We start from the raw sequence: 26,521 nt of genomic DNA on the forward strand, positions 1-26,521 counted from the left end.
TGCAAGCTACGGGCGAACCTGGTGCTATGGCACCGTTTTATAGATGATCTCATGTTCATCTGATCTGGTGGGCCCATTCTATTAAAGGAATTTTTTATGAACTAAATAAAAATTGTTACTTTTTAAATTTCACTATTACCACCAGCCCCAAAGAAATTAATTTTTTAGATCTAAAGATTTTTTAGAAAACAATATCATCGAAACTCAACTATATTATAAACCCACAAATTCCAATAATTTCATTTCCTTAGACAGCTGTCACCTTCCAAGCTGACTTCTAAATGTTCATAAAGCCAGCTTATAAGAGCTCACAGGAATTGCTCTAAAATACAGGACTTCAATAGGGAGGCGGAGATCCTAACCAAGAGGTTTTGCCATAAAGGGAATGACCTCCACTCTTTGCAAAAAATTAAGGAATCAGTAAGAGAAATTCCACGAGAACACTTACTCAGACATCAAGAAAAAAAAGAGTGATTTTTCTATCATGGAAAAAATTCCCATCATCAGGCAATATAATGCCAATACAAAAATCCTTAAAAAAAAATTGTGAATAAACACTGGAACATCTTGAGGAATGACAAATTTATCTGTGAATCACTATCAATTTACCCTAGGTTCATTTTCAGGAAGGCCAACAATAGGCAATATTATAGCCCCTTCTATTTCCAAACCACTGATGGTGGACACTGTTCATTCACAATCACTTCCTTTCGTTTTTTTTTCCAAGTAAGCAATGTGGGCCCTGCAAGAAGCTAGGTACCAAAAAACAATTTGCTATTGCCAATAAATCTATTGAGATAAAAATTAAAGATTTTATCACTTGTGATACTAAAGGAGTAATCTATGGTATCACATGCCCCTGTGGAAAACTGTACATTGGACGCACTATACGTCCAATGAGTGTAAGGATTGCAGAACATTTGCGCAATATTGCTAAAATTCACAAGCCATCCTCTTTCAAACCACTTCTCTATGAATCATGGAGGCTCTATTAAAGACATTAAAGTAACTGGCATTAAAGTGGTTAAAAAAAATTGGAGAAAGGGAAATTTTATCCACCAGATGTCTAGAGAAGAGAGCAAATGGATTTTTGAAATGAACACACTGATGCCTAATGGCCTGAATAGTGGGATCGAACTTTTCTGCTTTTAATATTTAATCCAGGTATATTGATGTCGGGTATATAAGCACTACCTATGCTGTATGGACCATCCCTGACGAAGGAATCCACGCATTCCGAAACGCTTTGGATAGTAATTTGTTTCTCCCTGCGCTTCTTAGCCAGTGACATGAGCAATCATGTGACCGTGACGTCACGCAAGGCCCTGCAGGTCCTCTGCACCTTACCGGCTACAGCCTACACTCGGTGTCTTCACTGCCCACAAGAGGCGGGTGGTACACTGCAGGCAGGACGTCTGTCACCGGCTGGGACAGCGTCCGATACCTGAGACATCATCTTCTTTCCTCAAAGAGTAATGAAGAGTAGCATCCATTCCAGGTGAAAAAACATGTAGAAATTTATTTCGCCATGAAAACATGCAACGTTTCGATCATCACATGGTCTTTTTCAAGCACAGTATAAAACAACAAAGGCGGTCTTAAATAGGCCAAAATGGCCAATCAGCATCTAATGTCCGCCCATTGTGAGACAAATAGCCAACAAATATACCAAAGACATATACAAATACAAAATAAATACATTACAATGCACAGCAAACATAACATTTAAAATACAATACAAAAATGGTACAATCTTAACACAACACATGGTAAAGGTAAACAAAGATACATCCAATCACATATATGTTACCACTAATGTGTCCGTGTCCCCATGTATCATAGCAACCCTCCACCAATCCTATGTAGTCATACAAAAAAGTATCAACAAAAAAACAATCAGCCAATGGATGTAGTCATCAAAAACGGCGCCAATCCTAGTGACCTTTTCCATTATTGTGTTGTGTTGTGTTATTAAGATTGTACCATTTTTGTATTGTATTTTATGTCTTTGTTGTTTTATACTATGCTTGAAAAAGACCATGTGATGGTCGAAACGTTGCATGATTTCATGGCGAAATAAATTTCTACGTGTTTTTTCACCTGGAATGGATGCTGCGCTTCATTACTGTTTGTGACTTTTGATGTCCAACTGGGTCCCTGGACTTAGAGTGTGCGTCTCCTGATCCTGGAAGTGCTGTCAGCCATATTTTATGTTTATCATCTTCTTTCCTGGCACCAACTGGCAATTTGCGCCTTGATCTACATTGGGACTCGGACATCTGTCTGAACAAGGGTCCCGTTCTATATAGGACCTTCCAGGGGAACACTCTATTGTCCACATCCTAAAAGCCAACATTAAGGTACTCTACTGCGTATTTATATTTTCTGTGCCACATGTTCATTTGTTTACCTGCTTTCAGCAGTTACTTGGAGCATTTATCTGCTGATGCAATATATTATCTACTACCTGAATAATTTGACCTATGTGAGTTTACCAGTTTTACACAATACGTCCCAGTTGATATAATTTCTTTTTTAACATCCGGATACTGTTTTAGCACAAATATAAACCAGTAAATGTCTATTTTGCTTTGTGATTCAGGGCTATAGGCAAACAGCTGACGTGTTGCAGCTTCTTCTAGGTAAATGCTTGGTATAATGAGCAGAATTGGACAGTTTCCTTTTTCTTCAGACACTATCCCCATTTACATAAAAAAGACACCTTCCATTTAACTTCAGAATTTCTGTTGCCTAAAGAGATTGCATTATTTCTTCAACATTTATCTTCCAAACCCATAATACTGGTTTAATTATTTTTTCAAAGGTGAGATTAAAGAAAAAATCAAGATCAAAGATAAGGAGAAACAGAAGGAGAAAAAGAAACATAAACTGATGAACGATTCCAAGAAAGAGAATGGAGAAGTGAAGTTACTACAGAAAGGTATAATATGTCCATGGCTGTGTCCTATGCATTGAAATGGCTAACACTGAAAGCTCCACATTGATTCTTTGTTGTCCCAGTGTAGATTAGTGGTTTCGGATCTACAATGGCACTAGTAATGGACCTATAATATCAGCAGTATACCTAGTAATGTGCTCGGGTGTGCTGACAAATGCCACTTACAACTAAATAATCGACACCAACAACTACATGTATTAAATGTTTGGTTTTTTTAATTATTCATGCAGTTAAAACAGTGAGATGGAATATACATAGAAAAAGTAGGCGAATCAACGGCAAACTGATAGCCTATTGTGGTGCTAAAAGTCACATGGCTAATTACTAAACCTAATGTTTGCAGACAGACTGCAACTTGAGCCACATTAAAAGGAACCTGTCACCAAGCCTTTTTTCCACTTTGAGAGAGCAGCATGACTTTTTGTGATGTGTCACTTACTCTGCTGCGATTGTGTCATTTATAAAATCACTGTTTTATCTGCTACCGATCTACCAGTTCTCACCATTGATTGGCAACTTTCTGTCTATGCACAGTGTACCAGAAAACTGCCAATCGGTGACGGGAGTGGGGTTATACAGAGCTCATGAATATGAAGGACTTCTTGGCAGCAGGTTTACTAGTCCTCTAGTGGTAGTCGCCTTATAAAATGGTGAATTTGCCAAAACTACAGCAAGCAGCCCTAGTTAGTTACATGTCAGTGGAATTGAGGTCTACTTCTTTACATTATGCTGATCCTAAAGGGAACCTGTCAGCAGGATTGTACTCAGTAACCTACACACAGTGTCAGGACGGTGCCGTTATACTGATTAAAATATCTGGGGTGATGAAATCCATCTTGTGGTTGTTGTTATAATCTTTACTCTCAGTTTTGATTTAATGATATGCTCTGGGGCAGCCTGTGGGTGGGGGGGGGGGGGGGTCTTCATGTGGTGCTCTGGTTAGGTATTTATCTGTATGGCTTCTGACAGGTCACTGATCCCTCAGTGTCCTGCCCACTAGTTTACATAATGAATATTATATCTCTTGGGGAAAAAAAAAACCTTCTGCAGCCTGATCGCATTCATTTACTTGAGTCTATCCTGAAATTCTTTAAAGAATAATAAAAAAAAAAAAGGTGCCAGCAGCGCCATCCTTGTAGAGAAAAAAAAAATTTCCTCCTCCAAGATGGTGGATTTTTTTATGAATTTCAGGATAACCTCAAACAAATGAATTATATAGACAGTACATATGTGATCAGGCGCTGCAGCGCTGGCGCCTGCCTTCAGGAGATTTCCCCCCTCACAAATATATGTAATATTCATTTATAAACTAGGGGGCAGGTAACTGAGGGAAGTTTCCCCCCCGCACAACCTCATCCCGATAACGGGCATATCATTAACTCAAAACTGAAAACAAAGATTAAACAACCACAAGACGGATTTCATCACCCCAGGTCTCATTTTAATCAGCATAACGGCGCTGACCTGACACTGTCTGTAGGTTACTGTGCACGATCCTGCTGACAGGTTCCCTTTAATGTGTTTAGATAAAAATTAGGTTTAAAACAGCATTTATATTGTCCCTGTTTTCTATGCTAATTAGGGCATTGACTTGTCGATGGGGCATTAGTTGCCCCAGATTAGTCAGCCCTCTTTCCTTGTTATCATGCCCCTGTGGGCGTGATTATATAATTTGGAGGGGCTGCCATCATTGCTAGCCCCTGTAAGTCTGTGCACTTGCGCTGTCTATACAGACAGCGTCACTGCATCTCTGCAGCCGAGTGTACGCTTCCTGGCTTTCAAGGCTCACTGCGCATGACCAGAAGCCATCTCCTGAACTTCCGACCATGCACAGTGCACCTCAGAAACTAAGCGTACGGTTCTCCGACTTCACAGTTGCACTGCACATGACCATGAGCTATCTTCTGACCTTCCGGTCATGCTCAGTGCACCTCTGAAGCCGGGAAGCGTACACCCAGCAGTTATTCTGCCGAAATGTCTAGCGTACTTGCATGAGATTTGTAGGGGCTGGTGATGGCGCCCGTTCCTGCAAATTGTTATCACGCCCACAAGGGCGGAAACAGGGCTGACTAGTCTGGGGCAACTAATACCCCACTGACTAGTCAAAGCCCTAATTACAATAGATAACGGGGACAATATAAATGCTTTTTTTAAACCTAATTTTTGACTAAAAACATTATAAAGGCATAGGCATTGCCAAACATATAGGCACAGAATTTACTGATACAAAAGTGAATGGTGCTGGGTTAGAGAGCATGGGGAACCTGATAGGTTCCCTTTAAATAACGTGATGAAAAGCTGGTGATAAATTCCCATTAACCCCTTCATGACCCAGCCTATTTTGACCGTAATGACCAGGCCATTTTTTGCATTTCTGACTAGTGTCCCTTTATGAGGTAATAACTCAGGAACGCTCCAATGCATCCTAGCCATTCTGAGATTGTTTTTTCGTGACATATTGGGCTTCATGTTAGTGGTAAATTTAGGTCGATAATTTTTGCGTTTATTTGTGAAAACGGAAATTTGGCGAAAATTTTGAAAATTTCACAATTTTCAAATTTTGAATTTTTATTCTGTTAAACCAGAGAGTTGTGTGACACAAAATAGTTACTAAATAACATTTCCCACATGTCTACTTTACATCAGCACAAATTTGGAAACAAAATTTTTTTTTCTTAGGACGTTATAAGGGTTAAAAGTTAACCAGCAATTTCTCATTTTTACAACAAAATTTACAAAACCATTTTTTTTAGGGACCACCTCACATTTGAAGTCATTTTGAGGGGTGTACATGACAGGAAATACCCAAAAGTGACACCATTCTAAAAACTGCACCCCTCAAGGTGCTCAAAACCACATTGAAGAAGTTTATTAACCCTTCAGCTGCTTCACGAGAACTAAAGCATTGTGGAAGGAAAGAATGAACATTTTACTTTTTCCCATAAAAATGGTGCTTTAACCCCAAATTTTGGGATTAAAGGAGAAAATGGACCACAAAATTTGTTGTGCAATTTCTCCTGAGTACGTCAATACCCCATATGTGGTGGAAAACTACTGTTTAGGTGCATGACAGGGCTCTAAAGGGAAATGACACCATTTGACTCTTGTAGCGCAAAATAGGCTGCGAATCGATAATGGACGTCATGTCACGTTTGCAGAGCCCCTGATGTGCCTAAACAATGGAAACCCCCCACTAGTGAGACCATTTTGGAAACTAGACCCCTCATGGAGTGTATCAAGCTGTGTGGTGAGCACCTTGAGCCCCCAGGTGCTTCACAGAAACTTATAACGTTGAACTGTAAAAATAAGAAAATCAAATTTTTTCTACAAAAATGTTGCTTTAGCCTCAAATTTTTTATTTTCACAATGACAACAGGAGAAAATGGACCCCTACAATTGTTATGCAATTTCTTCTGTGTACGCTGATACCCAGTATGTGGTGGGAAAGTACTGTCTGGACACACTGCCGAGCTCGGAAAGGAGGGAGAGATGTTTTGGAACGCGGATTTTGATGGAATGGCTTATATGCACCATGCCGCGTTTGGCGAGCCTCTGGTGTGCCTAAACAGTGGAAATCCCCCCCCAAATGACCCAATTTTTTAAACTACACCCCTCAAGGAATTATCTAAAGGCATAGGTACTGTAATGATGACAATGCTTTTGGGTATGTGTAAGTTGTGCGGAATACATCAGATTATAAACGTTGCTGAATTAACAGGGTAAAAACAAAAGTTATAGTTTTTCTGATGTGTGGTATTCTTTGAAGCAATTCTTAAGGCAGACAAGGTTTCTCAGGGCAGGTTTTACAATGGTAAATTGTGCCCTTTCAAATTTGCTTCTTGGACCATACTCTGCACCTTTTCTGTGATCTTCTCTTCTGCATTGTTTGGGGAACCTCTGCTGGAAAAATGTTGACCTGGTATGATACGGGCACCATCAGTTTCAGAAGTACTGGGACTATCATCTTCCTGTGTGTCAACCATTAGGGCCTTGATGACTACCTCCTGAAACTGAAGGAAGGTCCCTTATTGCCTGCAGATGGAAACAGCGCAAAAGCATTTTACAGTGCCATCTGTACAATGTGCACAGCCAATTTTTTGTCCCATACACTAGCTTTTTGCATGGCACTGTATGGTTTGAGGACCTGATCTGAGAGATCTACACCCGTCGTATACTTATTGTATTCTAAGATACAATCTGGGTTTGGGACTTCTGTTATTGTAGTTAGGACAGTGACAAGGGAGCTGTTGTCACGGTATATAGTGGTCAAGATAAAGACATCCCTCTTGTCCTTATACTTGACCACCTGTATGTTGTCGCTGCATTGGGCTCTGCTTTTGCCCTTTCTCAGCAGTTGCCCATTTAGCGGCTTAGGGAGGTCTCTCTGATTTTTTTTTCCCGCACGGTTCAGCATACAACTGTTCTTCTGACTGAGAGGGTCTTGAAGAGGGGGTTTCTGGTGTAAAAGTTATCTATAAAGGAGGGGTTGGGTCAATAAGTAAGGCATCAAATCAAAAAATGTACCAAATACAATAGATGAAAAAATAATAGTAAAATGGCAAACCAAAAATTGACATAAATAGGGTTCTTTGTAGTCCTTCACACTTCTTTAGGAGAATATTTTTCTACTAAGAATTTTATCTCTCTTGTTTCATGTAATATCCTGTGTAGTTAGTCCATCAGTTTTTATGTACAATCTCTGTACAATATGTGATGGGTTCCTGTTGCCAAATTTTTGCTTTCCCACTTTTTAATACCTGTTAATTTTTGTTTTTCTCTGTCAATAAAATTTTGTATTTTTTACATGATTGGTTCCTGTGAACATTTTTTTCTTTTTCTTATTCTTAAAAGTTATCTTTGTAGAGGGGATAACACTTATCCAACAGTGAGTGCAGCAATTCCCACAAAATTTTCTCACCGCCAGGACAAGGTTTCATTCAATGCGGGTCAATCGTTGTGTCCTTCCCTTCATATACCCCAAATCTGTAGGTGTACTGTGAGGTACTCTCGCACAGCTTGTAAAGTTAAATTCCACACCTGGCCCTCTTACTGGACAGGTATTGTCGGAATTTCAGCCTCCCTATGAAATCAGTGATTCATCAATAGCGATGTACCTCTGGGGTGTGTACCCCACAGCAAATTTTCTGCTGTAGTGGTTAACCACTGGGCAAATTTTATATAGGCAATCAAAATTTGGATCGTCTCGGGTAGGACACTGCGCATTACCACTATAGCGCAAACATTCTTGGATCACTTCTAATAGTGTCATTGTCAGTGCCATGTGGTATACCGGTGTACTGTAGAGAATATCAGCACTCCAGTATTGCTGAAGCTCTGGTTTTCGGATTATGCCCATATGCAGCACAATGCCCTAAAAGGTCATCATTCCTGCTGCATTTAGGCTAGTTTCACACTAGTGTTTTCTGGAGCTGCGGAGGGATGAAGTCAGCCGGAAATTTAACCCTGAAATCATTTCTGGCGAACAGAAAAAATTCTCTCCCTCTCTCCCTCCTTTCAAATTCTTCATTCATCGGATCCGTCAAAAACACGGTCCGGTGACATCAGTTCACATCAGTTAGCAATGGATCCGCTTTCCGCAATTTTGGCGGATTTTAACTGACACAAAAAAACTGAAGTGTGAAACAGGCCTAAGGCTTTAGAAACGGTTTTATGGAAGTTGATTTCCTGCATCCACATTTTTGACACGAAGCTTCGTGGACACAATTGTTTTACATACGTGTTGGTTGTGTGTCAGAAATCGCAGTCCTTTTTTTTTTTTTTTTTTTACAGAAGGGTAAGGCTATAGGCCCCGTCACACTAAGCGATCTCAGTAGCGAGATCGCTGCTGAGTCACAACTTTTGTGACGTAACGGCGATCTCACCAGCGAGATCGCTGTGTGTGACAGCGATCAGCGAGCGGCCCTCCTGCCGGGATCGCTGATCGCTGGAAGAAACCTCTGGACATTTCTTTGGTCGCTGGTCTCCCGCTGGCCAGCACGCATCGCTGTGTGTGACAGGCGGGAGACCAGCGATCAGGTGTAAAAAATAATAAAAAAAATAAAAAATATTGTTATTCTCACCTTCCGACGTCCCGTTCAGCCATCCTGCCTCTCTCCACGCTCCGGTCCCAGTGATGCTTTGCACGAATGACCGCGAGACTTTGTTATCCCACGAGACCGTGACATCTCGCGGTCATTCTCGCAAAGGATCACTGGGACCGGAGCGTGGAGAGAGGTAGGATGGCTGAACGGGACGTCGGAAGGTGAGAATAACTATATTTTTTATTTTGATTCTATTTTTTACAGGGATGGCCAGCGATGCCGGGCGCTCGGCATCGCTGTGCTGATCGCTGGTGAAGCTGTCTGTGTGACAGCTCACCAGTGATCACGTAGCGACTTACTAGCGATCCTGACACCTTGATATCGGTGTCGGGATCGCTGGTAAGTCGCTTAGTGTGACGGAGCCTTATGTACACACCATGTGTTTTTGATGCATTTTTGCTGCGTTTTTTTCCACGTGGAAATGGTCCAAAAACTTAATGGCATCCTTATACAAGGTAATTTAATGACAATCCTGAAATGTTGTGCACATGATCAGTAAATTTCCATCCATATTTGCAGTGCGTTTTTTTTCTGCAGCATGTTAATTCTTTTTGCGTTTCTGCACCCATTGATTTCAAGTGAGTCAGTCAAATCCGCAGCACAAACACAGGTATAAAAATGTTTGCGGATTTGCTAAGTTTTTCCTTTGTGTTTTATTGGCTTCCTATGGTGTTTACCACTTTCTGTGTGACAGCATGGGAAACACCGGTGTGGTAGCTTCCACCGGTAGGACTGCAGGTCAGAGTGCTGCGGAATCATGCTGTCAGATGTCAGCGTGACCCCCGCAGCCAATGACTGGGACCTGTGGTAGCGCTATCGCAGACTGTCGGTCACAGCGCCGCAGGATCATGCTGTCATGTCAGTGTGACCCGCAGCTGTGACTGGGACCCACAGGCGTGGGCTGATGAGACTACTGCTCCCATTGGGCTACATCTGCTGTCACTGATAACAGTGACAGCAGGTGCTGCTGATGGGAGATGTGGTCGCATCTGCCAGCGCCTGTACTCACAGTTAAAATCAAATAAGCAAAAAAATAAATATAAAATTATATACGTATTCAAATAAAAATAAAAACTCATTATACTCGCCTAACCCCAAATCCTCGATGCCCTTGTCTGGGATTGCCTGGGCGCTGCTGCCTATAACTTGTGATGTCACGTGAGCTTTTTTTTCCACTGTCGAAGTCAACACTGCCTTGGTCTAGTGGCCATGCACATCCCTCCGCATCTCCAGGAAACGCTAGTGTGAAACTAGCCTTACAGACATCCGTTTGGTGTATGATGACATGGGAATTTGGGTGAAAAATTGGGGGGTGGAGGGGTGATATAAATTTGTCTGGGCCACCATAACAGTTATATTGTCGCTGAAGACTTTGAAAAAGTGATTTTGGTGAGGCCTGTAGTGTCAATTTGGATTCATGAGCTGCTCATGAAATCTCGAATAACAGGCTGATAAAAAAACAAAGCATCCCATGCAATCCTATGGCATTCCGCACATGCTGTGCTAATGTTGCGTATTTTTCCGCGGCGGAATTGTATCGCAGAAAAATACGCAGCATGTTCATTCTTTGTGCGGAATCGTGGGAAAATCCGCACACATAGGAATGCATTGTTCCACTTACTTTCCGCATGTGGCTGTGCCCACCATGCGAAAAGTAAGCAGAAAATTTGCGGATGGTACCCAGGGTCTGGAGGAGAGGAGACTGTCCTCCGGGCTCTGGGTACCATATCCCTGTTAAAAAAAAAAAAAATTAAAAAATCGTGATATTCTCACCTTCTGGCATCTCTCGCAGCGTCACCAGGCCTCAGCGATGCTCCCGGCATCTCCCGTTCCCAGCGATGCCTTGCGACAATGACCTTTGATGACGTCGCGGTCTCGTCATCAGAGGTCATTGTCGCAAGGCATCCCTGGGAACGGGACATGCTGGGAACACTGCGGGGGACGCCGGAAGGTGAGAATATCATGATTTTTTATTTTTTTTCTTATTATTTTTAACATTAGATCTTTTGACTACTGATGCTGCATACGCAGCCTCAATAGTAAAAGGTTGGTCACACTCGTCCATCACTGTTTGACAAGTGTGACCAAGCTGTAAATCAGTTTTCCAAGCGATGCTACAGATCACTTGGAAAACGCTAGCATTCTGCAAGCTAATTACGCTTGCAAAACGCTAGTTTTTCCGCAGGAATTAAAAATGCGGATTTCTCGCGTATTTCCCGCTGCATGGAATTCCCGCCGAAATTTCCGCGGGAATTCCGGACGTGTGCACATAGCCTAATAGGGGAGTTTTCAGAAAACTAGCCTCTAAGATTTCCAGTGATATCTGCCATTGTACAGATGCTTTTTCCAGCTAATTATCTAATATGCACTGTATCTTTACATTGGGTACGGAAAGTATTCCTTTACATTTTTCACTTTGTTTCATTGCAGCCATTTGGTAAATTCAAAAAAGTTCATTTTTTTCTCATTAATGTACACTCTGCACTCCATCTTGACTGAAAAAAAACAAATGTAGAAATTTTTGCAAATTTATTAAAAAAGAAAAATTGAAATACCACATGGTCATAAGTATTCAGACCCTTTGCTCAGACAGTTATATTTAAGTCACATGTGGTCCATTTCCTTGTGATCCTCCTTGAGATGGTTCTACTCCTTCACTGGATTCCAGCTGTGTTTAATTAAACTGATAGGACTTGCTTAGTGAACTCATATACAATTAAACATTAAAGGCAGCACTCTGTAGCGCTATAGCATGCAAACATGAAAACTGAATTGCATTTACTACACTAGAAATATGAAAAATTGAAAATGCTTAGTGCTTAAATTGGCCAATTCATGTGTACCTGGCAGCTACGATAAGGCGATTCTCGTTGTCAGGACCTAATGCAGGCCTGTCTTAGGCTGTGTGCACACGTCACAGATTTAGATGCGGTTCCGCAGCGGTCTTGGCCGCACAGATTCACATCAGATTTGCTGTTTTGTGCACAGCCAATGTTAATCTATGGGAAATGGGGATTTGTTGTGCACATGCTGCGGAAAAATCCGCGCGGATTCGCAGTATTTTATTTTCTGCAGCATGTCAATTCTTTTTGCGGATCTGCAGCGTTTCTGCACTGATTGACTTGCACTGAGTTAGTCAAATCTGCCGCAAAACCGCAGATGTAAAAAAGATCTGCGGATGTGGGTGCTAGAAACGCTGCAGATCAGGAGGAGGGAAGTTTGTGTGCATGTTCTATAGATTTATCTATAGATAGTTGGCTATATCAATCCATGTATCTATCTATAGATCTGTGTGTGTAATCATTATTCTTCAATAGAGTATGCAAAATATGAGGTTTGACAAAGAAATTACATCACAACTTTTTTTTGTCAAAGAATAGATCTTTAGCTTACAAAAACGCATACAAATCCGCATAAAAACCACACAGATTTTTACCTGCTTTTTCTGCCAAGAGGTGCAAATTCTGTGCAGAAAATTCTGCAGGCAAATCTGCAACGTATGCACATATCCTTAGACAGTCTACATCTCTCTGTAAACCTAATATGAATCCTCTTAGACTGAAGTCTGTCTCTGTGGAGGGGTAGGATACAGGTACACATGAACTGGCCAATTTATGCGCTAAGCATTCTCAATTTTTCATATTTCTAGTGCAGTAATGCAATTCAATTTTCATATTTTATATTTGCATGCTGTAGCGCTGCAGTATGCTGCCTTATTTGTTTGATTATATATGAGTTGGCGACTCTAGGTAAGCACCTGTTCAGGCCTGATTAATGTTTGGCTGTGACGGTCAGTTTTTTTGATATTTGTATGTATTAGCCTTCTGACTGAGCACTCCACCCTAGCATTAGGTGCTTTTAATTGCAGCAGGAACCTTCAGTCTAAGGGTATATGTGCACATTGCGGATTTGGCTGCGGATCGGCAGTGGATTTGATCCTGCGGATCCTCAGCAGTTTTCCAAGGGATGTACAGTATCATGTAAACCTATGGAAAACAAAAACCGCTGTGCACATGCTGCGGAAAGTTCCGTGCAGAAATGCAGTGGTTTATTTTCCGCAGCATGTCAATTCTCTGTGCGGATTCTGCAGCGTTTTTACACCTATTCCATTCTAGGAATCCGCAGGTGTAAAAATGCAGGCGAAATCCGCACAAAATCTGCAGAAAATCCGCAGGAGATCTGCAGAAAATCCGCAGGTAAAACGCAGGTCATTTTACCTGTGAATTCTGCGCGGAAAAATCCGCACAGGAATCCGCAACGTGTGCACATACCCTAAAAGAAGATTCATGTTCAGTTCACAGAGAGATGTAGACTGTTTAAGAGAGGTTTGGCATTGTTAGGTCCTGGCAACAAGAATCACCTTATTGTGGCTGCCAGGTACACATGAATTGGCCAATTTATATGCCAAACATTCTCAATTTTTCTTATTTCTAATGCAGTAATGCAATTAAATTTTCATATTTCATATTTACATGCTCTATAGTGCTGCCTTATTTGTTTGAATATATACGAGTTGGCAACTCCAGGTAAGCACCTGTTCAGACCTGATTTATGTTTGGATGTGACGGTCAGTGTTTTTTTTTAATATTTATAAAGTAACAGCTTGGCAACATGCAAGGGAGCAGCTAAACTGCTGCTGCTGTTGGTCAAATGGGCGGCATCTTGTATACCAAAAATTTTCTTCGTGGATTTAGAAAGGAAAAATTGTGTTATCATGAATTAAAATGTAAATAGCATTTTTAAAATAAAATTAGAGGAGAGTCTTTATGGGAAAGGAAACTATAGCTATATTTGCATCAATCTGAAGACAGGCAGTACATGTATAGCTATGTTGTGAGAATAACATCGGAGTATAAATCCAATTAAAAATAATTTTTATTCAAATTTAAATATTGAAACAACAGAGAGTACACAAGCAAAAATTAGGAGGAGCTGGGTGACAGACATATGTTTAAAAAAAGAATAAGTATCTACAATTCATGAATAAATTTATGCCAAAAGTGCATGAAGCAAGCTAGCTTATCATGAGTACACTAATAGTTTGTGTTAATAGCAAAGGTTTTAAAGTTATCTACATAATGTTACCAATGATTAGAGCATTATTAAAGATACAATGTAGTACTTACACATTTACACTGTTACCATTGCTCCCCTTCGCCCTTCCAAGTGGTAAATGTGTAAGTACTACATTGTATCTTTAATAATGCTCTAATCATTGGTAACATTATGTAGATAACTTTAAAACCTTTGCTATTAAAGGGAATCTGTCACCTTTTTTTGCCCTATTAGCTGCTGGCATAGACATCGGGGGCTTATCTACAGCATTCTGTAATGCTGTAGATAAGCCCCCGATGTAACCTAAAAGAGATGAAAAACACGTTATATTATACTCACCGAGGTGGGCGGTCCGGTCCGATGCCTCCCTTCTTCATGCGATGACGTCCTCTTCTCCCGTCCTGTAATGGCTCCGGCGCATGCGCGTTGCTCTGCCCTGTTGAGGGCAGAGCAGAATTCTGCAGTGCGCAGGCGCCAGACCTCTCCCGACGCATGCGCACTGCAGGACTCTGCTCTGCCCTCAACAGGGCAGAGCAGTGCGCTTGCGCCGGAGCCATTACAGGACGGGAGAAGAGGACGTCATTGCATGAAGAAGGGAGGCGCCGGACGGGATGGCGACACCCATCGGACCGGACCACCCTCCTTGGTGAGTATAATATAACATGTTTTTCTTCTCTTTCAGGTTACATCGGGGGCTTATCTACAGCATTACAGAATGCTGTAGATAAGCCCCCGATGTTTATGCCGGCAGCTGAAAGGCCAAAAAAGAGGGTGACGGATTCCCTTTAACCCCTTCACCCCCAAGGGTGGTTTGCACGTTCATGACCGGGCCAATTTTTACAATTCTGACCACTGTACCTTTATAAGGTCATAACTCTGGAACGCTTCCATGGATCCCGGTGATTCTGACATTGTTTTCTCGTGACATATTGTACTTCATGTTAGTGGTAAAATTTCATTCAAATAACTTGCGTTTTTTTGTGAGAAAAACGGAAATTTGGTGAAAATTTTGAAAATTTCGCAATTTTCCAACTTTTAATTTTTATGCCCTTAAATCACAGAGATACAGCACACAAAAAACTTGATAACTAACATTTCCCACATGTTTACTTTACATCAGCACAATTTTGGAACCAAAATTTTTTTTTGTTAGGAAGTTATAAGGGTTAAAAGTTGACCAGCAATTTCTCATTTTTACAACACCATTTTATTTTTAGGACCACATCACATTTGAGGTCACTTTGAGGGGTCTATATGATAGAAAATACCCAAAAGTGACACCATTCTAAAAACTGCACCCCTTAAGGTGCTCAAAACCACATTCAAGAAGTTTATTAACCCTTTAGGTGCGTCACAGGAATTTTTTTGAATATTTAAAAAAAAATGAACATCTAACTTTTTTTCACAAAAAAACTACTTCAGGTTCAATTTTTTTTATTTTACCAAGGGTAACAGGAGAAATTGGACTGCAAAAGTTATTGTGCAATTTGTCCTGAGTACGCTGATACCTGACATGTGGGGGGGAACGACTGTTTCGGCGCATGGCAGAGCTCAGAATGGAAGGAGCGTCGTTTGACTTTTTCAATGCAAAATTGGCTGGAATTCAGATCGGACGCCATGTCACGTTTGGAGAGTCCCTGATGTACCTAAACAGTTGAAACCCCCTACAAGTGACCCCATTTTGGAAACTAGACCCCCCAAGGAACTTATCTAGATATGTGGTGAGAACTTTGAACCCACAAGGGCTTTACAGAAGTTTATAACGTACAGCGGTACAATTAAAAAATCATATTTTTTCCACAAAAATGATCTTTTCACCCCAATTTTTATTTTCCCATGGGTAACAGGACCCTAAAAGTTATGTGCAATTTGTCCTGAGTACGCTGATACCCCACATGTGGGGGTAAACCACTATCTGGGCGCATGGCAGAGCTCGGAAGGAAAGCAGCGCCATTTGACGTTTTTGGCTGGAATTGAGATCGGACATCATGTCGCGATTGAAAAACCCCTGATGTACCAAAACAGTGGAAACCCCCCACAAATGACACCATTTTGGAAACTAGACCCCCTAAGGAACTTATCTAGATGTGTGGTGAGAACTTTGAACCCCCAAGGGCTTCACAGAAGTTTATAACATACAGCCATACAATTAAAAAATCATATTTTTTCCACAAAAGTAATCTTTTCACCCTCAATTCTTATTTTTCCAAGGGTAACAGGACCCTAAAAGTTATTGTGCAATTTGTCCTGAGTACGCTGATACCCCACATGTGGGGGTAAACCACTATTTGGGCGCATGGCAGAGCTTGGAAGGGAATATGCGCCATTTGACGTTTTTGGCTGGAATTGAGATCGGACACCATGTCTCGATTGGAAAACCCCTGATGTACCAAAACAGTGGAAACCCCCCACAAATGACACCATTTTGGAAACTAGACCCCCTAAGGAACTTATCTAGATGTGTGGTGAGAACTTTGAACCCCCAAGGGCTTCACAGAAGTTTATAACATAAAGCCGTACAATTAAAAAATCATATTTTTTCCACGAAAATGCTCTTTTCACCCTCAATTCTTATTTTTCCAAGGGTAACAGGACCCTAAAAGTTATTGTGCAATTTGTCCTGAGTACGCTGATACCCCACATGTGGGGGTAAACCACTATTTGGGCGCATGGCAGAGCTCGGAAGGGAAGCAGCGCCATTTGACGTTTTTGGCTGGAATTGAGATCGGACACCATGTCGCGATTGGGAAACCTCTGATGTACCTAAACAGTGGAAACCCCCACAAATGACACCATTTTGTAAACTAGACCCCCCAAGGAACTTATCTAGATGTGTGGTGAGCACTTTGAACCCCCCAGTGCTTCACAGAAGTTTATAACGCCCGGGCGTGAAAATAAAAAATTCGTATTTTTTCCACAAACATGATCTTTTAGTCACCATTTTTTTATTTTCCCAAGGGTACCAGGAGAAATTGGACCCCAAAAGTTGTTGTCCAATTTGTCCTGAGTATGCTGATACCCCATATGTGGGAGAAAACTACTGTATGGGCACACGTCGGGGCTCGGAAGGGAAGTAATGTTTTGGAATGCAGACTTTGATGGAATGGTCTGCGGGTGTCATGTTGCCTTTGGAGAGCCCCTAATGTACCTAAACAGTGGAAACCCCCCACAAATGACCCCATTTTGAAAACTAGACCCCCTAAGGAACTTATCTAGATGTGAGGTGAGCATTTTGAACCCCCAAAGGCTTCACAGAAGTTTATAATGCCCGGGCATGAAAATAAAAAAATCGTATTTTTTCCACAACCATGATCAATTAGTCCCCAATTTTTTTATTTTCCCAAGGGTAACAGGAGAAATTGGACCCCAAAAGTTGTTGTCCAATTTGTCATGAGTACGCTGACACCCCATATGTGGGAGAAAACTACTGTATGGACACACGTCGGGGCTCGGAAGGGAAGCAGTGACATTTTGGAATGCAGACTTTGATGGAATGGTCTGCGGGTGTCATGTGCGTTTGGAGAGCCCCTGATGTACCTAAACTATTGAAACTCCCCACAAGTGACCCCATTTTCGACACTAGGCCCCCCACGGAACTTATCTAGATGTGTGGTGAGCACTTTGAACCCCCAAGTGCTTCACAGAAGTTTATAACGCCTGGGCGTGAAAATAAAAAAATCATTTTTTGCCCCCAATTTTTTATTTTCCTAAAGGTAACAGGAGAAATTGGACCCCAAAAATTGTTTTGCAATTTGACCTGAGTAGGCTGATACCCTACATGTGGGGGTAAAACACTGTTTGGGCGCATGGCAGAGCTTGGAACGGAAGGAGCACCATTTGACTTTTTCAACTCAGAATTGGCTGGAATTGAGATCAGACGCCATGTTGCATTTGGAGAGCCCCTGATGTGCCCAAACAGTGGAAACCCCCAATTCTAACTCCAACCCGAACCCCAACACACCCCTATCCCTAACCCTAACCCTAGCCCTAACCCTAGCCCTAACCCTAACCCTAGCCCTAGCCCTAACCCTAGCCCTAATGGGAAAATGGAAATAAATACATTTTTTTAATTTTATTATTTTTCCCTAACTAAGGGGGTGATAACGGGGGGTTTGATTTACTATTCATGGCGGTTTTTATGTTTGGCGGCTGTCACACGCTAAAAGACGCTTTTTATTGTAAAAATAGTTTTTGCATCACCACATATTGAGAGCTCTAATTTTTCCGTATTTTGACCCACCGAGTCATGTGAGGTCTTATTTTTTGCGAGACGAGTTGACGTTTTTATTGGTACCATTTTGGGGCACGTGACATTTTTTGATCGCTTTTTATTCCGATTTTTGGGACGCAGAATGAACAAAAACCAGCGTTTCCTGAATTTCTTTTGGGGGGGTGCGTTTACACCGTTCCGCGTGCGATAAAATTGATAAAGCGGTTTTATTCTTCGGGTCAGTATGCTTACAGAGATACCTTATTTAGGTTTTTTTTTTTTTTTTTATGTTTTGTCGGTTTTATGCAATGAAAACTATTTTATATAAAAAATAATTATTTTTGCATCGCTTTATTCTGCGAGCTATAACTTTTTTATTTTTTTGCAGATGATGCTGTATGGCGGCTCGTTTTTTGCGGGACAAGATGACGTTTTCAGCGGTACCATGGACATTTATATGCGTCTTTTTGATCGCGCGTTATTACACTTTTTGTTTGGCGGTATGATAATAAATCATTATTTTTTGCTTCGTTTTTTATTTTTATTTTTTAAAGGGTTCGCTAAAGGGGTTAACTAATGGGACAGTTTTATAGGGCGGGTCGTTACGGATGCGGCGATACCTAATATGTGTACTTTTTATTGTTTTTTTTTTTATTTAAAAAAAATGGATTTATTTGGGGGAATATTTTTTTTTTTTTCTAATTTATTTTAACACTTTTTTTTATTTATTTTTTTACTTTATTAAATAGTCCCAGGTGGAACATCACTGTCCTGTGACAGATCGCTGATCTGTCACATCACAGATCACTGTGACAGATCAGCAATCTGTCACAGGCACTGCAGAAGGCTTCCTCATGCCTGCGCTTTGCAGGCACTGAGGAAGCCAGCTTCCTGCAGGCCCCCGAAGGCCCCCGTCGCCATCTTAGATTCGGGGGCCTGCAGGAAAGGAGCCCCCGGCAGCAGCGCTGCACATTGCACTGCAGTGGGGGGCTCAGGGAAGCACGGAGGGAGCCCCCTCCCTGCCGATGCTTCCCTTTAACCCCCGGTACACCGCGATCGGTGTGCAAGGGGTTAACGTGTTGGGGGCGGTCCGTGACCGCCCCTGACACATTGTGCCGGGTGTCAGCTGTGATAATCAGCTGACACCCGGCCGCGATCAGCGGCGCTCACCATGTGGGCGCCGCTGATCGCGGTAGACGTACTATCCCGTCCATGGGCATAGGGGCCCGGGTCCCATGGACGGGATAGTACGTCTCATGTCAGGAAGGGGTTAATACTGAAACTATTATTGTATTCATGATAAGCTAGCATGCTTCATGCACTTTTGGCATAAATGTATTCAAGAATTGTAGATACAGTTAGGTCCATATATATTTGGACAGAGACAACATTTTTCTAATTTTGGTTCTAGACGTTGCCACAATGAATTTTAAACAAAACAATTCAGATGCAGTTGAAGTTCAGACTTTCAGCTTTCATTTGAGGGTATCCACATTAAAACTGGATGAAGGGTTTAGGATAACTGTACTTATTCTTTTGTTTAAACATATGTCTGTCATCCAGCTCCCCTAATTTTTGCTTGTGTAGTCTCTGTTTTAATATTTACATTTGAACAAGAATTATTTTTAATTGGATTTATACTCAGAGCCACTATTGTGTTGTTGTACATTGATGTGAGTTGTTCCTTCGCAATTAGTTGAGCATTTGTGTAATATGTTGTGAGAATGTATAGAAACATGACTTCTAAGAAAAATTTCCGGGTTCCATGTGGAAAGAAACATTTTCTGTTAAAATACCTTGTTCTGTGGGCCTGTACGAGTATTTAACCAGAGTAGCTGATAATTTTAGCTCTTTGGGAATGTCATATATTTGATAGATTTTCTACATTTTGTAGTATTTGGGCGATGTTCGTTGCAGCCAGAGTTTTATGAAGAAACTGTTATTAAGATAATCATAGGTTTTTCTGCAGCTTGTGCAGACTAACCATGTAATTCAACCTTACCTCAATGCTTGGAGACAAAAGGCCTGAAAATAAATCTGCCGACATGTATGCCTGCCAGGCCCATATCTATGCTGTTCAGGTTAATTATTTATCAGCATAGTGTCACTTTGACTAGATTTATATGGTTTTCTAGTTCAAATGCCAAAATACACTTGATGAATGAAGCCCCTCTTTTGTACCAGGTTTTTGGCTCGGTTTATCATTATACATTGATTTAGTACCTTGATGTCTGTGTTTCAAAGGTAGTCATCATTTTCGACAATAGGTTTTCTGGTATCATAGAACTTCATGGGGTGCTATAGTGTATCCCCAAATGTGACCGTGCACCACTTCAAGACCACACATTAAAAACACGTCTGAAAAATACTCAGCTTTGCAGGGGACTCAGTGTATTAATGACTGTACAATTTGTTGTCATAGACTGGTTCACACATGCAGTATTTTTTTGTATTACTGTTAAATTGATGCAGTAGCCCCAAGGTAGAGCATTCAAAATGGGCTACTAAACAATTGTACATAACACTGTTGTGTATTGAATGAAAATGCCACTGTCCTACACAACCCTACTTCGGACAATATTTTGTTTTTTTTTGTCCAATACAGAAAATATCCCTGTGTTTTTTCTGATTACTTTTCTATTTCTGATTTTGGTTGACAAATTTTGATGCAAGTTTGATTTTTATTTTTGCACATTTACTCTAGCATGTTCCAGCACTCGTCACATTTATAGTAGTATTCTTCAAAAGAATCAGTCGGCAGGTTTTCCCCTTGTATACAACAGCCACCTCTTTATATATCTCTTAATGCACATCCCTACAACCCCTTTATATTGCCACTGTATCCCCACGTAACTTTGTAAAATAATTTTTCCACACTGAATGCATACATGAGCCATACAGTTTGGTGGGTGTATCTGGACCGCCCCCTCTGCCCCCCCAGTGGCCACTCCCTCTACCCCCAGTGGCCGCCCCCTCTGCCCCCCAGCAGCCGCCCCCTCTGCCCCCCAGCGGCCGCCCTCTCTGCCCCCCAGCGGCCACTCCTCTGCCCCCCAGCGGCCGCCCTCTCTGCCCCCCAGCGGCCACCCTTCTGTGCCCCCCAGCAGCCGCCCTCTGTGCCCCCCAGCGGCCGCCCTCTCTGCCCCCCAGCGGCCACCCCTCTGCCCCCCAGCGGCCGCCCTCTCTGCCCCCCAGCGGCCACCCCTCTGCCCCCCAGCAGCCGCCCTCTCTGCCCCCCAGCGGCCGCCCCCTCTGCCCCCCAGCGGCCGCCCCCTCTGCCCCCCAGCGGCCGCCCTCTCTGCCCCCCAGCGGCCACCCCTCTGCCCCCCAGCAGCCGCCCTCTGTGCCCCCCAGCGGGGCCGCCCTCTCTGCCTCCAGCTGCACCCCTCTGCCTTTAGTGTAATCTTTAGATGGTATTGAGACTTTTAAAGGCAGAGCGATCACAGACAGGTGGTGCTGAGCGTGGTCCACAGACACCCACTGCTTGGCACAGATTTGCATGAAGCTTGGGAGTTTTATAAAATTATTCTTCAAAGGTATCCACTGTGAGGCAACAAGGCGGTTGTCAGGACTGGAGGTGGTGACAGCAGGATATATAGGGAAACCTGCTGACATGTTCTATTTAATTAGAAACCTTGCTTTTATCTAAGAGTCCAATGGTGCTCGGAGTCTGTGAAGCGCTGTACAGAGGAGCCATACTGTCGCCATCTACTCATGTACAGGCTTTGTGAGGGTTTGCGTGAGCACTACACAAAGGCAATGCATTCCTTTTTACTATATACAGATACTGAAACCTATTATTTCTTCTGTGGGCAAGATTCTGCTGATTAACCCCTTACAAGCGGGAATTATTTTTCTTCATGTCTGTGGTGTAAAATATCTGTTCTTTATGCAGTTATGCAAGTTTTCTTTGTCTACATCAGGGCTCATTCAAATGTCAGTTTTTCATGTATGTGTTCTATCCGTGTTTTTCACCAATAGGATCCCTACCTATTTTAGTGCATGGGGCTGTTCACATATCTGTGTTTTGAGACAGAGTAATTTGCATCAAAACATGGAAACGTGCTGGATTTTGATTAAAGGCAGGGGATCAAACGCTCCAAGGCAATCCTAACGGTCAGTGAAGTAAATCGCACAGCGGTTTGATGCCTCTTGGGTGCTTTTCGGTTTTTGTTTGAAAGGAGAAAGCTTTAGAAAACGTCTATGTAAAAAAAAAAAAAGCCTTGACACGCTCTCATAATAGAAACTGAAACTAACCAAACACTAGTGAAATCTGATCCATAGAAAATCTGCTCATTTATTGTGTATGACAGTCATCAACGTCTAACTAAAGGTCCCATTCCATTTAGTGATGCACCAGCGATCCTGACAATGATACAACCTGGTCAGGATCACTAGTGCATCACTAAATGGTGCAGCAGCGATACAGCGGTCCGTGAGGGGTCGCTGTTACCTGTCACACCGCAGCGATTCTGACGACTTCCGCCTGCGTCCATGAGTTCTGCGACGTTGCTACTCGGCGCCGAACACAGCGATGCATGACAGCCAGCGGGACGCCGACGATCAGAAAATGATCTGGGACGTTCAAGCACGATCAGCAATATCCAGCAGGGGGGGGCCGGTCGCAGGTACGTGTCGCACAAAGCAAGATCACTGGCGAGATCGCTGTTGCGTCACAAAATAGGTGACTCTTTAGCGATATCGCTATGTGAGAAAGGCCCTTAAGGCTTTATAAAAGTGATGCGCAGTCAAGAACGATGATCTTCTGTGAAATCCAAAAGATGATTTCACCCTTAAAAGATCATTTTGCTCGTTAAACGGATGGTCGCAGCCTGATTTTACTGCAAGATTATCGTCAAACGAGAGTTCCCACGTATAGTCATTCATGATAATCTAGCAATGTAAATTCACCTTTAGCTTCACTTTCATTTCACCAGTGGACAATTACCAGAGGGAGTTATCTATTTCAACATATTTAAAATTTTGTTTTAACATAGTTAACGGGCTGTGGAGTCGGTAAGCCAAACCTGCGAAGTCCTCCGACTCCTCAATTTCCCTTCCACCGACTCCGACTCCTCGACTCTGACTCCAACATATATTGCTTATATTTAAGTGAAAAATTTATTGTAGTACAATGTGGACATCGGACATTTAATCATTTTTATGATACAATAATCAAGACATTTAGATAGAACATAATATATATTTATTGGAATACAACTTTAGAACACAAAAAACTGTAATAAATTGTAAATATGTAATACACTATGTAATATTGATTACATATATATACAGTATATATATATAACACTATGTAATAAACTATGTAAGTGGCAAAAAACAGTTTTCAACAAAAACATACTAAATAACATTTGTGCAGTCTTTGAATTTGTTCTAAGAAATAGAATTGCCTCCATCAGATCCTCCTTCATAGATGACCTCAAATCTGACCTAATAATTTTAAGGCCAGAGAACAACCTCGCTACAGTAACTTGGGTTGGAGGCAAAGCCGTAACCACATGGGCAACATCTCTAACAATTTCCGGGTATAAAGGAATTGCCTCATGCACAGTCAGTTTTGATGAACGGTTGAATTTTTCTTTTTCTTTGAGAGCAAGTGAAACATTTTGCTGAAATATGGTTAATCTGTTTGCTATAGGAGACGGAGTGAAATCTTTTTCCTTGCAGCAACGCTTTTCCTGCTCCATATCATCCAAATACTTGTCAAAGTCAAACTCCTTATCTGATGAGGATGAAGATATTTCAGCAGTAGCACTGTCAGGACCCAAGTCCTCTTGCACCTGGCAGTCCTCCTGTAGGCCACTCATCCTAACTGCTGCCTCAGTCAGAGCTTCTTTTCCTTTAGTAAGCTGTTGATCATCAAGCAATATACAATGACTTGGGTCCACATAAACAGCTGCCAGAAAAATTTTATTTTCCAATAGCTGTGTCTCTCTCCGTTTCATTGAAGCAGAAATGCCATCTGCGATTAAATCTCCTCTTTGGGACCGGCAAAATAGCAAGTTCTTCCACTCCCTTATGAAAATGCCAGGAGTTAAATCCTCAGCTTGTAATTTTTTAGTCACGGTAAATAGGTGATTAAGCAATTCCTTCAATTCAGCCACCTGTGTCCATTGACCTTCATTTAGGGTTACCTGAGGGTTCGCCATATCTATAAGAAACGGTTTTAGCCAGGATCAAAAATAGGGGGGGCCGAACCTCATACTGTTCCGCAGACTCTCATACTGCACACCTCAGCTGCTGCAGAACCTTATACTGCACACCCTTAGGCTGGAGTCACACTAACCTGCGCAAAATACGCTCCGTATTTTACATGCGTAATACGGATGAATCACCACTAAATAGTGGTCCGTAGGTCATCCGTAAGCAAGGTGAGGTCGCGTATTTTGCGCATGTGTGTATCCGTATGTAATCCGTATGCAATCCGTATGGCGAGATTTTCTCGCAGCCTTGCAAAATGGACATTTAACGGTTTTGAGGCTTGCAAACAATTTAAATCATTAGCCTGCACCCTATTTAGACACTCAGAAACAGGTGGCTGCCTACATTCTGTACATTTGTCACCTTGCTTTCACGAGGTGTGTTGGTGTTCTTTGTGCAGCATGGCAGAGGGTCTGACATTCAATACAACTGAGCAGGTTCTCTTTACCTGGCTTTTGTCACGGCGGTTTGGCCAACCATATCCTGTGATAGTGGATCCGCGGAGGAGGAGACGCATGTGGGTACATCCACTTTTGAGGCAACGACTCACAAGAGGTCATTTTCACCGCCTCTATTCGTCTCTGCGGGAGCATCCGGAGAAATTTTACCAGTACTGTCGAATGAGCATTTCCACATTTGATCGCCTCTTGGAGACAGTGCGCCCTGGGATCACCTTTCAGGACACTATGATGCGCAAAGCCATATCTGCAGAGGAGCGACTTCTCACAATACGGTATGTACTACACAACCACATTCTCTATGTTCATAATGTGTGTGTTAATTTATGTTTTTTGACCTTCTTGGACAAAGTTTAATACCCTCATCTTACTCAAAATATGTTTCTCCTGACACAGCAGAATGTTAGATCTAATATGTCCTGCATATCACTTAGTCATTGTGCCACCAAATATGTGTGTGTTGTTCTCTCTCATTTCCGAACAAGTTTGGTCGGCATGTAACTGATTTTTTTTTTTACTTTAGCCATTCTAAACTGTACTATTTCTGTTGTTCTACAGCTTCCTGTCCACTGGCCTGTCTTATGCCGCCCTCCACCATGAGTTTCTCATTGGAAAGTCAACCATTTCAGGCATAGTGAGGTCTACATGTGCACAAATCTGGACAAGACTCCATCAGGTGGTCCTACCCGAGCCCAGGATGGAAGACTGGTTAAGGATTTCAAGGGACTTTGAGGAGGACTGCCAGTTTCCAAATTGTGTTGGGGCCCTGGATGGCAAACATATCAGGGTGCGTAAGCCGCCGAACTCAGGCTCCCAATTCTTCAATTATAAACAATACTTTTCTGTTGTATTGTTGGCTCTGGTAGACCCTCAATACAAGTTTATAATTGTTGACATTGGGGCCTATGGAAGGACGGGAGACTCTAGAGTCTTCAATACTTCCATAATGGGTCGGCGGCTACGCACCAACCAGTTGGATCTACCACCACCACGCCAGCTACCAGGCTCCCCCGAACAATCAGTCCCTTATGTCCTTGTGGCAGATGAGGCCTTTCAGTTATCACGCAATGTCATGAGGCCATATCCCCGGCGCAACCTTGACCACAGGCGCAGAATTTTTAACTTGCGCCTATCACGTGCTAGGCGACTGGTGGAGTGTTCCTTTGGGATTCTTTGTGCCAAATGGCGGGTACTCCAGTCTGCCATTCAGTTGAGTGAGCAAAATGTGAATGAAGTTGTCAAAGCCTGTGTTGTTCTGCATAACTTCACCAGGATCCATGATTGTTCCTCCTCTGATGGTGTTGTGCGTAGGCCGGACAATGTGCGCAGGGTGAGACCACCTATCATCCCTCAACGTAGACCACTCTCTGGCCTCAAAGTGCGTGATATATTCACAAATTACTTTATCTCACCTGAGGGGGCAACTTCTTGGCAAGAGAATGCTGTGTCTATGTTATAATTTGTTTCTTTATAAGTGTGTCTAAATATATATTACTCAAGCCTTTATGATTCTATGACT

The 26,521-nt window shown here is 42.2% G+C and overlaps 1 protein-coding gene across 1 annotated transcript in view; it reads left to right on the forward strand.

The window, feature by feature from the left end:
- Positions 1-26,521, forward strand: part of RSBN1L (round spermatid basic protein 1 like) — a 131,772-nt gene that overhangs the window by 47,461 nt on the left and 57,790 nt on the right. The window contains exon 2 of the mRNA XM_073551405.1: positions 2,825-2,941. Within this exon, the coding sequence (XP_073407506.1) occupies positions 2,825-2,941 (117 nt within the window). The remainder of the gene's footprint in view (positions 1-2,824; positions 2,942-26,521) is intronic.

This window comes from Dendrobates tinctorius, unplaced genomic scaffold (genome assembly GCF_039654945.1).
Source record: "Dendrobates tinctorius isolate UK_male_01 unplaced genomic scaffold, ASM3965494v1 ptg000176l, whole genome shotgun sequence".
Classification (NCBI taxonomy): Eukaryota; Metazoa; Chordata; class Amphibia; order Anura; family Dendrobatidae; genus Dendrobates; species Dendrobates tinctorius.